The sequence below is a fragment of the Aethalodelphis obliquidens genome, unplaced genomic scaffold (genome assembly GCF_003676395.1).
Source record: "Aethalodelphis obliquidens isolate GAN/ISIS:26980383/991018 unplaced genomic scaffold, ASM367639v1 scaffold28, whole genome shotgun sequence".
Taxonomy (NCBI): Eukaryota; Metazoa; Chordata; class Mammalia; order Artiodactyla; family Delphinidae; genus Aethalodelphis; species Aethalodelphis obliquidens.
Window position 1 is genome coordinate 16,158,468 of NW_020837972.1, and position 16,883 is coordinate 16,175,350.

The window sequence follows — 16,883 nt, forward strand, 5'->3', positions numbered from 1 at the left end:
ATTGATCCATATGTCTGTTTTTGTGCCAGTATCACACAGTTTTCATTCCTTTGAATATTTTGTTGAATATTACTTTGAATGGCTTTGTAGTATTGCCTGAAGTCTGGGAGGGTTATGTCTCCACCTTTGTTCTTCTTCCTTAGGAACGCTTTGGCAATTCTGGGTCTTTTATGGTTCCATATAAATTTTAGGATTATTTGTTCTAGTTCTGTGAATAATGTCATGGGTAATTTGATAGGGATCACATTAAATCTGTAGATTGCTTCGGGCAGTATGGCCATTTTAACCACATTAATTCTTCCAATCCAAGAAGAGATGAAATTCTGACATGTTACAACATGGACGAACCTAGAAGACGTTATGCTAAGTGAAATAAGCCAGACACAAAAGGACTAGTATGGTATGATTCCACTTTTATGAGGTACCCAGAGTTGTCAAACTCATAGAGACAGAAAGTAGAATGGTGGTTGCCAGGGGCTGGGTGGCAGGGAAGGAATGAAGGGTTATTGTTTAATGGGTACAGAGTTTCAGTTTGAGATAATAAAAAAGTTCTGGAGATAAATGGTTGTGATGGTTGTACAACAAGGTGAATGTACTTAATGTCACAACTTAATGTTGTACAACAAGGTGAATGTACTTAATGTCACTGAACTGTATACTTAAAATTGGTTAAAATGTTGGGGAGGGAAGGATTGGGCATTTGGGATTAGCGGATGCGAACTGGTATATATAGGATGGATAAACAACAAGGTCCTACTCTATAGCCCAGGGAACTATATTCAATATCCTGTGATAAGCCATAATGGGAAAGAATATGAAAAAGAATATATATATGTATAACTGAATCACTTTGCTGTACAGCAGAAAGTAACACAACATTGTAAATCAACTATACTTCAATAAAATGCTTTTAAAAAACTGGTTAAAATGGTAAAATTTGTTATGTATATTTTACAACAATTTTTAGAAAAGGTTTTGGTTTTTGGAAAGTTAGAGGTAGTCAACCCATCTGTCATTTGAGTGAGAGCATCTCTTGTGTTAATTGGTCTAAAGGAGAAGCTGGCAGAACTCTCACAGAGAATTAAAAAAGGGAAGAGAACTGAGGCTTTGAGTATACAAGGTAGCAGATACCTGAGCCATATTCTGATAACATATTCCAGAGTTCAAATATGACCAGGAGATTCCAGGGTAAGGACATCAAGGAAAAGATGACAGGGGCGGGGGGTTTGTCAGGGTGCTGGACTTAAGATGCATCCCGGATATTGGGCAGGCTGCCTCTTGGCAGTTGAGTCCCTGCTGTCTCTGTACCTCAAGGAGGCAGCCCACTGTCCTTAATTACCCCATAAATTGTATATCTGCCTGTTCTGTGCTTCAGAGGTATTGTCTGCCAGCCTCCTGATGAACTTTATAGCAGTTGCCTAGCAATGCTTCTTAAATCAGAATGCTTTAGCTATGATGAGTAAAAGAAAGCCCAGTTAAAATGGTTTAAACAATATATATATATTTTTTTTCTTTTTTAAATAATTTAATTTAATTTATTTATTTTTGGCTGTGTTGGGTCTTCGCTGCTGCGCGCGGGCTTTCTCTAGGTGCAGAGAGCGGGGCCTACTCTTTGTTGCAGTGCACGGGTTTCTCATTGCGCGGGATTCTCATCGCGGAGCACGGGCTCTAGGCGCGCGGGCGTCAGTAGTTGCGGTACGCGGCCTCAGTATTTGTGGCTCGCAGGCTCTAGAGCGCAGGCTCAGTAGTTGTGACACATGGGCTTAGTTGCTCCACGGCATGTGGGCTCTTCCTGGACCAGGGATCGAACCCGTGTCCCCTGCACTGGCAGGCGGATTCTCAACCACTGCGCCACCAGGGAAACCCTAGACACTATATTTAAGAAAAGAAGTCCTAAGGTAGGATGGCTCCAGAGTTACTTAACTCAGTGGTGCCAACAAGTTCTTTCCATTGTTCTGCCCTGCCACCCTGAGCATGTCACATTAGAAAGACCATTTCTTCTCATGCCTCTCTCTTAGGAATGACATCTTTCTTTAGAAGACCTCTAATAAACTTTCATGTTTTGGTGGCCATAATTAGCTTTCATATTCATTCCTACCTAAACCAGTCACCCACAGGTAGAATGGGATTAACGTGATGCCCTTGAGGTGGGTACAGAGTTATCTTTCCTGAAGGTTTGAAACCTGGACAAAATTGGGGATTCTCTTAACAAAGAAAAAGAGAGCAGATTTCAAATGAGTAGCTGAGTGTCTGCTACACCCCTAGATACTGATAAGCTTGGGGGATTAATGGACATTTAGGAAGGGTTGTTTTGGACTTGTTTCTATTATTAACCAGTGGGTGAGGAGTATGAGTTCTTATACGCTGGATCAAATATGGCTCACCTGTGGGTTTCATTCCAAATTGTGGGAATGGAATAGAGAACAGTGGAAGGCATGCTCTTTTCTTTTTCAGGTCATGACCTCAACATACAGAGTTCCTTCTACTTCCTGCCTCCCGTAAACTTGGTTCTCCCCTGACAGTCCTGAAGCCCTCCCCAGAGGATGCAAATCCTTCTCCGACTCTCATGGTGTCCCCCATGGTCCTCAACTCTATCAGTGGTCCTTCATCTTGATTAAACTCTGAGGCTCAAGTCATCTACGTGTACCACCTTCAATACCTTCTCATTGCTGATGTCTACTAATCAGTCAGTCCTTGTTCTTAAGAGGACTATAGCATCTGGCTCATCCCTCCTCCCCATCCCAGTTCCTACCACCATACTAATGATTTTGATGACAAGGATGACCCAAGACTTGGCCAACCTCCTGGCCCCTTGGCTCCTGTCTCTCCTCATTCCAGTGATCTTCACCTCCACTCCTCTTGAGCCACCCCCTCCCTTGACCATGTCCTAGACCTCAGTTTTTCCTGGAACTAATCTTCCTCCAAAGGCTTACATTTCTCTGACCACACTCTTGTATCCTCTGTTCTTTCAGTTATTGCAGGCTTAGCAGTTCTTTGAACTCCAGAATCCCAGACCCTTCGACTCTCTCCCTCTCAGGACCCTCCTTCCTCCACTTCATTCCCTATCCAGCATAGATCCTGTGGTCCTCACTTTAGCTACTTTATTGCCAGTCCCCAAGTAGTGGACATTATAGATGAGTCCCCAGTATCTACTTGAACTCAGGTGATTGGTCCGAGTTGGTCATGGTCATTTCCTCTCCCTTGTCAGTAAAGGAACAGGCATGTGACTCAATTCTAGTACTAGAGGGTAGAGTAAGGTGGGGAGAGATGGGCTCTGAGAAAGATTTTCCCATGAAAGAGACAAAAGAATTGATGATCTTTCTTTCTGAGGATGAACGCAACAACAAAGGGGGTGGTGCAGAGAGATAGAAAGAACCTGGGTCCTTGATGATGTTGTCAAGCCACAAGATCAACCCAATCTGAAGTTTGTCCTCCCTCTCGATATCTTATTATATAAGATAATAATTTATTTCATATTAAGCCAGTTTGAATCAAGCATTCTATTACTTTCACATGAAACACCCTAAATGACATAGTTTTTAACTCCCAGCAAAAGCTCAGCCCTGGATCAATATACATATCCTTCTTTTTTTTTCTTTTTCTTTTAAAAATTTATTTATGGATGCATTGGATCTTCATTGCTGCACGCGGGCTTTCTTTAGTTGCAGCGAGCGAAGGCTACTCTTCGCTGTGGTGTACGGGCTTCTCATTGCAGTGGCTTCTCTTGTCGTGGAGCACGGGCTCTAGGCACATGGGCTTCAGTAGTTGTGGCGTGCAGGCTCAGTAGTTGTGGCGCACGGGCTTAGTTGCTCCACGGCATGTGGGATCTTCCCGGACCAGGGCTCGAACCCATGTCCCCTGCATTGGCAGGCAGATTCTTAACCACTGCGCCACCAGGAAAGCCCACATATCTTTCTATACTGTCTTCATACCTGTCCTGCTAAGACTGATGGAGAAAACAATAGGTCCCTGGTCCTCTAGAAACCCCAAACACCTCTCTCCCATCCACCATTAGAAGAAGAATGACAGTTTACCCCATCCTTCCCCATCCTCTGTGTTTAAGATTGCAGAACACCTCAGTTATCACCTGAAGTGGCCAGCTCTTGACTAGGAAATGGATTTTAAAAGTTTCCAAGAAGAGCATATGTATTTGGCTTGGATGGAGTGGAGTGGAGAGATGATCTTGGGATTGAAAGAATCCAGCACCCATGAGAAGGATACAAGAATTACACCCAGAATAAATTGAGTGAAACAAGACATTCCTAGTGCTTGGGTTGAGTTAGGGGGAAAAGAGGAGCTTCTTGCCTTGCATTGTGGGGCTGGCAAGGGATACAAGCCCCAGGAAAAGGGTGACTTAGGTGGAAGGCGAGGCAGAGGCGTAGCATTGCTCACAATGTTTCTGGAACAAATGTAGAAGACCAGAATAAAGGTAGTAGATATCAGTGATTACAAACTCTAAAACTATCTGAACCACTTGGCAAGAGCTGGTTGGTCTCTGGGTGGGGAGGTGGGAGGTGGATCCTGTAGGTGGGAAGGCCCTTATCATAATCTCAGTCATGCAGACTGTTGCAATAACAAATTCATAGTCTTTAATTCTCAGCACCACCCTGGAATTCCTGTTTTCTTTGTTGGCTCTCTTCTCCTGGTTACCATAGCAACTGTTTTGAATCTTCTTCACTCTCATGGACCCTCCTACTCCTCTGCCTTCCCTTTCTCTCTCATCAGGCAACTTTGCCTCCTATTTCACACAAAAAAATAGATGCCATCTGACTGGGACCGCCCTCACCTTCCTCATTTACTTGCAACTGTATATCACCTTTTCCTTTATCCCACAGATTTAGTCAGTAGTGCTGCCTGATAGATCTTTCTCCGGTGGTGGAAATGTTCTACATCTTCACTGGGGTAGCCATTGGCCACATGTAGCTGTTGAGCACTGGAATAATGGCAAGTGGGACTGAGGGACTGAATTTTAAATTTCACTTGATTTTAATTAATTTAAATTTAAATAGCCACGTATGGCTAGTGGCCACTCCCTTAGACAGCACCAATTTAGTATAATTCAAGGAAAAACACTTTTGAACACCAGGGCACTGGGTATTTCTCCTAACTCTGTGACATCCCTAAGCAACAGACTCTTGACCAACTTATTATAAGAATTATGAATTAGGTGATGAGAAGGAAGGAAGAGAGGGTTAGAGCGGCAGGTTCACAAGAAATTGCCATGGAGAAATATAGGTGAAATTAACATCATTTTGACATGCTTTTTTTAGTAGCTCCAGTTACCAAGAAAGAAACCACAGTGAATCCTGGCTGAAACATATTCCTGAAGGAGAGTAAGAGGCTCTCATCATCATCTTTTCATCACTGCAAATCCATCCTAGTCTTTTTTTTTTTAATTTATTTTTGGCTGCGTTGGGTCTTCGTTGCTGCACGTGGGCTTTTCTCTAGTTGCAGCAAGTGGGCTACTCTTCATTGCGGTGCTCAGGCTTCTCATTGCGGGCTTCTCATGCTTCTCTTGTTGCAGAGCACGGGCTCTAGGTGCATGGGCTTCAGTAGTCGTGGCTCACGGGCTCTAGAGCGACTCAGTAGTTGTGGCGCATGGGCTTAGTTGCTCCATGGCATGTGGGATCTTCCTGGCCCAGGGCTCAAACCCGTGTCCCCTGCATTGGCAGGCGGATTCTTAACCACTGCGCCACGAGGGAAGTCCCTCCATCCTAGTCTTGACACTAAGGAGGAGTCTGAGTGGGAGAAAGAACCAAGCATCAGCCCGGTGCTGGTATGGTATAGTTATCAGTTGAGTTATTTCAAAGGGCATCCAGTTATCTTTGCATTTCTACGATAACGCAAAATGTGTGCAACACAAACAGAACGGTGACTTGAATATCCCTTTTGTGTAGCTGATTTTGTTCACTTTCGATGATTCTATTACATTTCAAACAGCTACACATCTTTTATTTATTTATTTATTTTGCGGTACACGGGCCTCTCACTGTTGTGGCCTCTCCCGTTGCGGAGCACAGGCTCCGGACGCACAGGCTCAGCAGCCATGGCTCACGGGCCCAGCCACTCCGTGGCCTGTGGGATCTTCCCGGACCGGGGCATGAACCCGTGTCCCCTGCATCGGCAGGCGGACTCTCAACCACTGCGCCACCAGGGAAGCCCTACACATCTTTTTAAATATGAAAAGTTAGAATAGCACATCCCCTCCCCTCCACCGACCTCCTGTAAATAGCTGGACAATTGCTGTGAGATCACATTTTGAGTAATTTCTTTCTCCCCTGATTTTATTTTTGGTTTTTTTTTTTTTTTTTTGGTTTTTTTAACCACACACACCAATCTTCCCTTGACTCTATGACCCCCATTAAAAAATCTCCCTTACCCCTCTTCTCACATAGCCAAGCTAACAGGAAATGTAGACCCCATTTACTGTCTCCACTCTTTTGCTCTCATTAGTCCTTGCTCACACTATTATTTTATGGGAAAATGTTCCGTTTTTAAGTTGTGATTTGAAGTGTCTGTGGGATATTTAGGTCTGCAGGTTCATAGACCACAGGTATGGAGCTCAAAAGGCAGGTTTGGTCTGGAGATATAGCTTTTAAAAATCTATCAGTGTGTGTGTGTGTGTGTTTGTTTTTTTTTTTTAAGTAATGCATACATATGGTGGAGAAGACTTCATAGAAAGGTGATAAGTCTCTTGACACTGACTAATCCCCCTGTTCCCTCCCCAGAGACCATCTTTTTTTTTTTAGTATTTATTTATTTATTTGGCTGTGGTGGGTCTTAGTTGTGGCATGCAGGATTTTCATTGCCGCCTGTGGGATCTTAGTTGTGGCACACAGGATCTTTTAGTTGTGGCATGCGGGCTGACCAGGGATGGACCCGGGCACCCTGCATTGGGAGCGCAGAGTCTTAACCACATTCCACAGACAGGAAGAGCAGAAATGGGTAAAGTCCACGGCACAGGGAACACGAAACAGTATTTCTGTGTAGCTGTAAGGTGATAATAGCCCCCATCTTTGAGTGAGTGACTGCTACTTTGTTACTTACTGAGAAACATCACCCTCTAAAATCATAGACTATCACAAACTTTGCTATTTGAAATTGCATCTGTAAGAATGAAATGTTCCTGTTTTGCCTGGAGGATCTAAGTCACCTTGAAACAGAGAGGCAGCCTCAATTTGCAGCTCAGGTGCAGAACTTCAGATATTGGGTTTCTGGAAACAACAAGCAACATCTATCTTAGCTTTATTGCTTCCAAGGAAACAGGGCCCTGGGTCCACTTTGCAATCCAGATCTAAAGTTGACTGTTTTATATAAAACTGCTTTGCTTTGAACCTGTGAAAACTTGATTTCATTTAAATTTGATCTAAACTCCACCTTCCCCAGAATCTGATGATAATTCTATCCCTTTGTTTGTATACTCCCTCATTGAATGGGTCAATAAACCTCATTTTGTTGGATGGCAGGTTTGTTTCTTAGGCTGATTGGGCTAGGTCATGGGTTGACCTCCCGGGGGAATGAAGCAGAGTGGAAAGTGGATCTTGAGGGTCAGGCAGGAAATATCCAGCATAGAAATAAAGTCCTCCCCCAAACCCAGCCCCCAGCAAATCTAATTCCTCCTCTACAGACCAGAGTGTTGTGAGGACGTGAGGGAGGGAGGAGCGGGGAGACCTTCATTCATCCAGTGTTCACATACATCTGGGGCTAAATAAAGGGTTGTAGAAATGAACTAATCAGTCTCTGAGTGGGGCTTGAGGCAATGGAAAGATCTAGGCTCTTTCTTAAGGCACAGTGGAAGCTCTGGGTCTCCTGACATTTGAAGGGCTGCCCCTTTACCCCAACTGACATGAGCCCCCAAAAAAGTGAAAGGAAAAAGGGGATAAGGCAGAATTCTTAAAATGCCTTTCCTTTGAACACCATCTTTGTGCAGGCATCCGGGGGAGGCCAGCTGGGGCGGGGACATCTGCCAGCTGGGCCTGTAGGACTTGGCTTTTCTTGTTTATTCTCAGCCACATCTTGGGCAGCTGCCAGTGCCCGCCCCGACTCTGACATCACTGGAGGAATTCAAACTTAAAGGTTCCTGCTAAGAATAAGGACGTTTCATTTTCCTCTTACTGTTGGGTCTGCTGTGGCCGGTCTGGGAGGGTTGAGCCCTGGTCCAGCTCAACCGAGTGGAGAGCGAGCCTCTCACCATGACAGCCTGTTGCAGCTGGAACGATGTTTTCCAGTATGAGACAAACAAAGTCATCCGGATCCAGAGCATGAATTATGGCACCATTAAATGGTTCTTCCATGTGTTGTTCTTTTCCTACATTAGGTAAGTGGGCTGTGGGGATGACTTTAAATCTCTGCAGTGGCTGGCAGCACAGAAAACCTCAAGGTCCAGCTTCTTGTGCACATCCTGAATTCCCTGTGGTTTTAAAATCTGAGACATGAGGCTCACAGCAAGCTGGGGAGAAGTGGGAGTCAGGGGAGGAAGCAGCAGGCGGGAGGAAGTATGCCAGTTTCCTGCAGGGAGAAGCCACAAGAAAGGAGGGTGACACTTTGGGTTCTAACCCAGGACTGCTGGGGTGAGCTGGGCAGGGCATGCCTGGGGCAGGTGGGAAAATGCAGGGCAACACCCTGGATTCCCAGGAAGGAGTCAAGGATTCAGGGCACGCCTGGTGATAATGCTGGCATCTACATGAGTCATCACCGCTTAGGGGGAGGAATAGGACCAGACCTGTAAATGTAACTTTAGGTCCTCACCAGGGTCAGAAAGACCCTCCTTGCTCTTTTTTTTTTTTTTTTTTAACAACTTATTGAGATATAATTCACATACCATTCAACTCACTCATTTAAAGTGTATAATTCAGTAGTTTTTACTATATTCAAAGAGTTGTGCAACCATCACCACAATCAATTTTAGAATATTTTCATCGCCTCAAAAAAAAAAACACCAACCCACTCCCTCATCCCTTAACCATCACTCTCAATCCTCCTATTCCCCTGCAGCTCCAGGCACCCACTGATCTACTTTCTGTCTCTATGGATTTGCATATTCTGGATATTTCATTATAAATGGAATCATGCAATATGTGATCATTTGTGTCTGGCTTCTTCCACTTAGCATTATGTTTTCAAGGTTCATCCATGTTGGAATATGTATCTCTACTGCACTCCTTTTTTTTTTTTGGCTGAGTAATACTCCATTATATGGATATACCACTTTTGAGTGGAAATTTGGGTTGTTTCCAATTTTCAGCTATGATGAACAATGCTGCTGTGAACGTTTGTGTACACATTTTTGTATGAACATGTCTTCAGTTTTCTTGGGTATGTACCTAAAAATGGAATTGGTGGATCGCTTGGTAAACTTTAATTTTATTTTATTATTTTATTTATTTTATTTTATTTATTTATTTTTATTTATTTATTTTTGCTATGTTGGGTCTTCGTTTCTGTGCGAGGGCTTTCTCTAGTTGTGGCAAGCGGGGGCCACTCTTCATCGCGGTGCGCGGGCCACTCACTATCGCGGCCTCTCTTGTTGCGGAGCACAGGCTCCAGATGCGCAGGCTCAGTAATTGTGGGTCATGGGCCTAGTTGCTCCGCGGCATGTGGGATCCTCCCAGACTAGGGCTCGAACCCGCGTCCCCTGCATTGGCAGGCAGATTCTCAACCACTGCGCCACCAGGGAAGCTCCTAAACTCTAATTTTAATCTTTTGAGAAACTACCCAGTTGTTTTTCACAGTGGCTGCACCATTTCATATTCCCACCAACAATGTATGTTCCAGTCCTTCACATCCTCATCATCGCTTGTTATTGTCTCTTGGATTATAGGCATCCTAGTGAGTATCTCGTTGTGATTTTGATTCATATTTCCCTAATGGCTAATGCCCCCTTGTTCTTTGTGATGGCGGTGATGATGATGATAACTTGCATCTATTAGAGAGACAATGCAGTTTACCAGCTAAAAGTTAAAGCAACTTATTTCATAAACCTGGCTAAGTTTCCTTGATCAAGTCACTTAACATATTATAATTATACAAGAAAAGGCACGACAAGCTCTTATCAATGCCTAGCATAGGGTAAGAGCTTCACAAATGGTAGCTATTTTTTAAAAATAATCTTTTTGAATATAATAGGTACTTTCATATACACTCTCTCCTTTGACCCTCAAGGTAATCATGCCCAAGCTTGGGACTTCAGATCTGGAAATGTGGATTCAAAACTCCTTCACCGGGTTTCCCTGGTGGCGCAGTGGTTGAAAGTCTGCCTGCCGATGCAGGGGACACGGGTTCGTGCCCCGGTCCGAGAAGATCCCACGTGCCGCGGAGCCGCTGGGCCCGTGAGCCATGGCCGCTGAGCCTGCGCATCTGGAGCCTGTGCTCCACAACAGGAGAGGCCCGTGTACCACAAAAAAAAAAAACCTCCTTCGCCTTTATGAGCCTTGGTTCCCCATCTGATATTATTAGGATTATCATTATTTGAGTCATATGTTTTCTATGCAACAAATATTAAATAATATGCATGTATATTAAAATTCTAAAGACATATTACTTAGACCAGATATCACAGAATGGATAATAAAGAATATAGTTAATAAATTCTCCCTTATGAATCAATACATAGATCATATGTCACAATTCTACATTATGATGCGGCTTCCTGGTATTCTCGGGTCTAGCATGCAATGTCTTAAAAGAAGATTGCTGTATATATATAAACAGATTATTATGAGAACACTTTATAATGATATTTTTCTTTCATATGGTGGAATCTTTTCTTACGAGCATTTAATTCCCTCAAATTCAGTTGTACATGTTCCACAGGAGCATGGAGAGAGAGCACAATTTAAACAGTGCAATGATTCAGCAGTTGGGTGCCCCAGAGTAAACGTGAGAATGGGGTTCCCTCAGTCAGTTTCTGTTCCCACACGCTTCTCATAGCATGAGCATCTTGCCTCCCTACCTGTGAACATTTTCCACTCAACATGTCCCCTAAAATAAGCCAACTCCTTCACCTCCACCTTTGAGACCCAAGCTTTTCAAACATATGCACCATACAACAACACTTTGGTACACAGGAAATAGCATAGGGTGCTGGGCATGAGCAGAATTCATCTTAAGGAATGGATGGGGACAGTACCAGCCTTGACCTACACAATAGGGACCACTTCCTGGACCCCACACTTTAGAGACCCCACCCTGGCCCTCTGCTAGCTGCAAGCTTCCCCATGGAGTGAGGAACCTGTGGGGCTGTATTAGTTTTCTGTTGCTGCGTAACAAATTACCACAAACTCAGTGGCCTAAAACACCATCACTTATTAGCTCACAGTTCTGTAGATCAGTAGTTTGGGCCTGGCGTGACTGGGTGCTCTGCTCAGGGTCTCACAAGGTTGAAATCAAAGTGTCAGCTGTGCTGAGTTCTCACTTTGGGACTCTGGGAGAAAATTCACTTCTAGGCTCATTCTTCCTGTTGGTAGAATTCAATCCCATGCCGTCATGGGATTCAGAGCTCTGTCAGCCAGGGGCCACTCTCAGATCCTAGAGACCACTTGCACTATTTACCATATGGCCCCTTCCATCTTCAAGCCAGTGATGATACAATGTTTTCATGCCTCAAATCTTTGACCTCTCTTCTGGGACCAGCCAAAGGAAATTCTCTGCTTTTAAAGGACTCATGTGTTTGGGTCAGGCCCACTCAGATGATCTTGCTAGCTTCAGGTCAACTGTATAGTATAATCTAATTGTGGAAGCATTTCCATCATACTCAAAGTTTGGGGGATTAGGCAGGGTGTGTATGCCAGGATACAGGAAATATGGGTGTCCCCTTAGAAGTCTGCTGCCTCAGGGGCAGAATGTGCCAATCCAGAGCACTGGATGCACTCCCCCCATCCCACCATGCTCGGTATGTAGGACCCCAGAATTCTCTTCCCAAATGGCCCTTAACCTTTTCACAGATTTATCCTCTTGAGAGGAGACCATAGCACCCAGGGGCATGCTCCTGAGATCAAGGGATGGCCAAGGGGCAGCTGAATGCAGGTGGAGGGTGTGGAGGGGGCTTAGGCATACAGTGCAGGGCATCCATACATAGGTGCACGAGGCCCTCACAGAGCTGGGAGGAGCCAGAGTGAGATGAGAAGGGGGGTGGGCTAAGGGATAAGGGTCAGAGGCCTCTTCAACCAATGCTTCCAAGTTCTGGCACAGAATTCTGAGGAGTCCAAGAATTCTAAAGTTGAATCGGGCCTTCCAGGTTGTAATGAAGGTATGTCTGGGTAGATGAAAAAACACGTTTCATTTTAAAGTCTGTTATGACTTTTAGGGACTTCCCTGGTGGCGCAGTGGTTAAGAATCCACCTGCCAACGCAGGGGACATGGGTTTGAGCCCTTGTCCAGGAAGATCCCACATGCTGCAGAGCAACTAAGCCTGTGTGCCACAACTACTGAGCCTGTGCTCTAGAGCCCGCGAGCCACAACTACTGAGCCCGTGCGCCACAACTACTGAAGCCTGCGTGCCTAGAGCCCATGCTCCACAACAAGAGAAACCACCCACACACCACAACAAAGAGCAGCCCCTGCTCACCGCAACCAGAGAAAGCCCACGTGCAGCAACGAAGACCCAACGCAGCCAAAAATAAATAAATTTATACAAAAAAAAGTCTGTTATGACTTTTAAATGTCTGAATAAGCAGTATGTGGACCTCTTGTAATTGTTCTCTTGCCCAGTTGTCAGTTGCCTGTCATTGCTGTAACAATTAACCACAAACTTGGTAACTTAAAACAACGATTTATTCTCTCACAGTTCTAGAGACATCTAAAATCAGTATCACTGGGCCAAAATCAAGGTGTTGGCAGGGCCACGCTCCCTCCAAGTCTCCAGGGGAGAATCCTTCCTTGCCTCTTCCAGCTTCTGGGGGTGGCCTGTGTTCCCTGGCTTGTGATCACATCACTCCAATCTTCAAGGCCAGCATCCTTGACTCTGCTCCACCTTCACAAAACTTTCTCCTGTATGCGTGTGTGTGTGTGTGTGTGTGTGTGTGTGTGTGTGCGCGCGCGCGCATGCATGAAATCTCCCTCTGTCTCTCTCTTATAAGAACACATATGATGGCACGTAGGGCCTACCTTGATAATCCAGGATCATCTCACCATCTAAAAATCCTTAACTTAATCACATCTGTAAAGACCCTTTTCCCAAATAGGGTAACAGTTATAAATTCTGGGGATTAGGACCTGATAGCTTTGGGGCCATTATTCAGCCTACTATAGGAGGTATAGCCCCAGGCATTCAGCTCATTGGGGATGGCAGTGACTAAGATTCTGGCACTCATTCCCAAACATTATTGGCATGAGTTCCCACCTTAGGGCTTAGCAGTGGCTGGCCAAGTCTTTTCTCTGGAACAGTCCCTGCTCTCTGGGTGTTGTTCCTGGCTGTGTAGTGTCTCAGCAATCCTGGTTTTTGGTCCTCCAAGAGATTGTAAGAACTGCCTAATGTCCTTTAAAATCTCTTTCTTCCTTTACTTTTTAACAACTTTATTGGGGTATAAATTTATATATCACAAAATCACCAATTTTAAGCATACGCTTCAATGATTTTTAGTAAATTTGCCAAGTTGTACAACCGTCATCATAATCCAGTTTTAGAACATTTCATCACCCCAATAAGATCCCTCATTCCCATTTGCAGTCACTCCCCATTTCTACCCCCTGGACCCAGGCAACCACTAATCTATTCCCTGCCTCTATAGATTTGCCTTTTCTAGACAATCTTTCTTCTTAAACTAGGCAGAGTGAACTCTGTTGTTTAGAACTAGAAACCCTGACCAATATAATATTAATATCCCCTAATTATAGAAGAAGAAATGATGACTCAGAAAGGCTAAGTTACTTACATAAAGTCATGTAGGTAGTAAGTGGTAGAGCCAATGTTGAACCCAAGTATCTCACCCCAGAGTCCAAGCTCCCACTAAAGTACTGCAGAGAATGGAGGAGGTAAGAGTACAAACGGAGGGAGGGAGACAATGTAGGAGGCTATTGGGTCATCCAGGTGAGAGTTAATGGTGATCTGGTGATCTGGTCTGAGGAGTGGTAGAGGAGAGAAGTAGACTGTTTTGAATAACATTAGGAAGATAAAACAAAAAAAATTGACAATTGAATGGATGGGGGGAATGAGGGAAAGGATGAATCAGGGTGTGTGCCATGTTCTGGCTTGGGCAATTGAAGAGTGGTGGAAGAACTTATGGGGATAGGAAATGTGAGGAAAAAAAGCCCATTTAGGGTGGAAGATGAATTCAGAACTGAAGGCTCCGAGCTTGACAAATCTATGGGACACACAAACACAGATGCTTAGTTGGATATGAATCTGGAGCTGGAGGTGTAGATTTATATATCACCAGCATACAAATGGTAACTAGAAATATGGAAGTAGCTGCAACTGACCAGCAAGAGAGGATGTAGGTGAGAAGGCAAGAGGGCTTAGAACAGACCCCTAAGGAATGCTAACCTTTAAATGATGGGAAGCACAGAGGTCTCCAAAGGATTCTCAGAAAGGGCGAACGTGGAGAACCAAAGAAAGTCAGGAGAATGTGGATTCTGGGAAGCTGAGGGAAGAAGGGGAGGCAGGGAGATGGTGCATGGTCACTGGTGTCAAATGCTGCTGAGAATTTGCCAGGTCTGTGGCGTGTCTATTGGATTTACCGATGGTGGTGTTGTTCACTTGGCACGAGAAGCTTTATAGAAGTTCTGGGGCTGGGCGGGGAGCCAGACTGGAGTGAGCAGAGGAGTGAATGGAGATGCGGAAATGGATGTGGTGACTCACTTTTTCAAGGGACTTCGCTACAAAGGAGAAGAGAGGCATCAAGTGGTAGAAGGAGAAGAATGTGGGGTCGAGGGAGGGTTTATTTTTAAAATGGGAAATGATGTTGAAATGCAGATGGAGAGGAGACTCGAGAGAAAAGGAGATGATGAGATAAATGAAAATTATCATCACGTTGTCATCGTTATCGACACCATCATCATCATCATCATCGTTGCTGTCGTCACCAACTAGCAACCACAAGGAAAGCTTGTTCTGTTCTGGGACTGTTCTAATTGTTAGACATTTCTTCCTTACATTGAACCCAAATCTAACTCCCTCTAATTTTTCCCTTTGATTAGAGTTCTGCCCTGTGGTCCCTTTTCTACTGGACACTTTCCAAATGGCTGCAGTCTGCTATTATATTTCTCAAATTCTCCAAACTAATAGCCCCAGTCCCTCTGGCTATGTCCCCCTAACACAGTATCCAGACCCTTTACTATCTCAGCCAACCCCACATAACCACATTCTCGTTTGTCAAGGCTCTCTTAAAAGGTGGTGCATGCACACTTTTTTTTTATACATCTTTATTGGAGTATAATTACTTTACATTGTTGTGTTAGTTTCTGCTGTACAACAAAGTGAATCAGCTATATGCATACATATATCCCCATATCCCCTCCTTCTTAAGCCTCCCTCCGACCCTCCCTATCCCACCCCTCTAGGTCATCACAAAGCACCAAGCTTATCTTCCTCTGCTATGCGGTTGCTTCCCACTAACTACTTTACATTTGGTAGTGTATATATGTTAATGCTACTCACTCACTACTTCCCAGCCTCCCCTTCCCCCCTGTGTCCTCAAGTCTGTTCTCAACGTCTGCATCTTTATTCCTGCCCTACCACTAGGTTCATCAGTACCATTTTTCTAGATTCCATATATATGCATTAGCATATAGTATTCGTTTTTCTCTTTCTGACTTACTTCACTCTGTATGACAGACTCTAGGTCCATCTACCTCACTACAAATAACTCAATTTCATTCCTTTGTATGGCTGAGTAATATTCCATTGTATGTATGTGCCGCATCTTTTTTATCCATTCATCTGTCAATGGACATTTAGGTTGTTTCCATGTCCTGGCTATTGTAAATAGTGCTGCAATGAACATTGTGGTACACGTATCTTTTTCTTGTGGTACGTGGGCCTCTCACTGCCGTGGCCTCTCCCGTTGCAGAGCACAGGCTCCAGACGCGCAGGCTCAGCGGCCATAGTTCACGGGCCCAGACGCTCCGCGGCATGTGGGATCCTCCCGGACCGGGGCACGAACCCATGTCCCCTGCATCGGCAGGCGGACTCTCAACCACTGCGCCACCAGGGAAGCCCCAGTACATGTGTCTTTTTGAATTTTCTCAGCATATATGCCCAGTAGTGGGATGGCTGGGTCATATGGTAGTTCTATTTTTCATTTTTTAAGGAACCTCCATACTGTTCTCCATAGTGGCTGTATCAATTTACATTCCCACCAACAGGGCAGGAAGGCTCCCTTTTCTCTACACCCTCTCCAGCATTTATTGTTTCTAGATTTTAATGATGGCCATTCTGACCGGTGTGAGGTGATATCTCATTGTGGTTTTGATTTGCATTTCTCTAATGATTAGTGATGTTGAGCATCTTTTCATGTGTTTGTTGGCCATCTGTATGTCTTCTTTGGAGAAAGGTCTTCCGTCCATTTTGGGATTGGGTTGTGTTTTTTTAATATTGAGCTGCATGAGCTACTTGTATATTTTGGGGATTAATCCTTTGTCAGCTGCTTCGTTTGCAAATATTTTCTCCCATTCTGAGGGTTGTGGTGCATGCACTCTTGCTTTGCTGGTGAAAACAGGAAGTGCTTCAAGATTTTGTGGTTTGGCAAAATGAATCAAGATAAAAAATGTGCACATCCTTTGACCCAGAAATTTATTTTGAGGTGTGAATTTACCTCAGGTGTGAAAATATTCTTTTATTCATTTATTTATTTATTTTTGGCTGCGTTGGGTCTTCGTTGCTGAGTGCAGGCTTTCTCTAGTTGCGGCGAGTGGGGCTACTTTTTTTTTTTTTTTTTTTTTTTTTT

The 16,883-nt window shown here is 44.3% G+C and overlaps 2 protein-coding genes across 3 annotated transcripts in view; one reads left to right on the plus strand and one right to left on the minus strand.

Moving 5' to 3' along the window:
- IFT81 (intraflagellar transport 81) overlaps window positions 1-16,883 on the minus strand; it is a 142,800-nt gene that overhangs the window by 109,918 nt on the left and 15,999 nt on the right. The gene's annotated exons all lie outside the window — the stretch shown is intronic.
- P2RX7 (purinergic receptor P2X 7) overlaps window positions 8,073-16,883 on the plus strand; it is a 51,874-nt gene continuing 43,063 nt past the window's right edge. Inside the window, exon 1 of the mRNA XM_027124815.1 lies at window positions 8,073-8,317. Within this exon, the coding sequence (XP_026980616.1) occupies window positions 8,193-8,317 (125 nt within the window). The 5' untranslated portion in view covers window positions 8,073-8,192. The remainder of the gene's footprint in view (window positions 8,318-16,883) is intronic.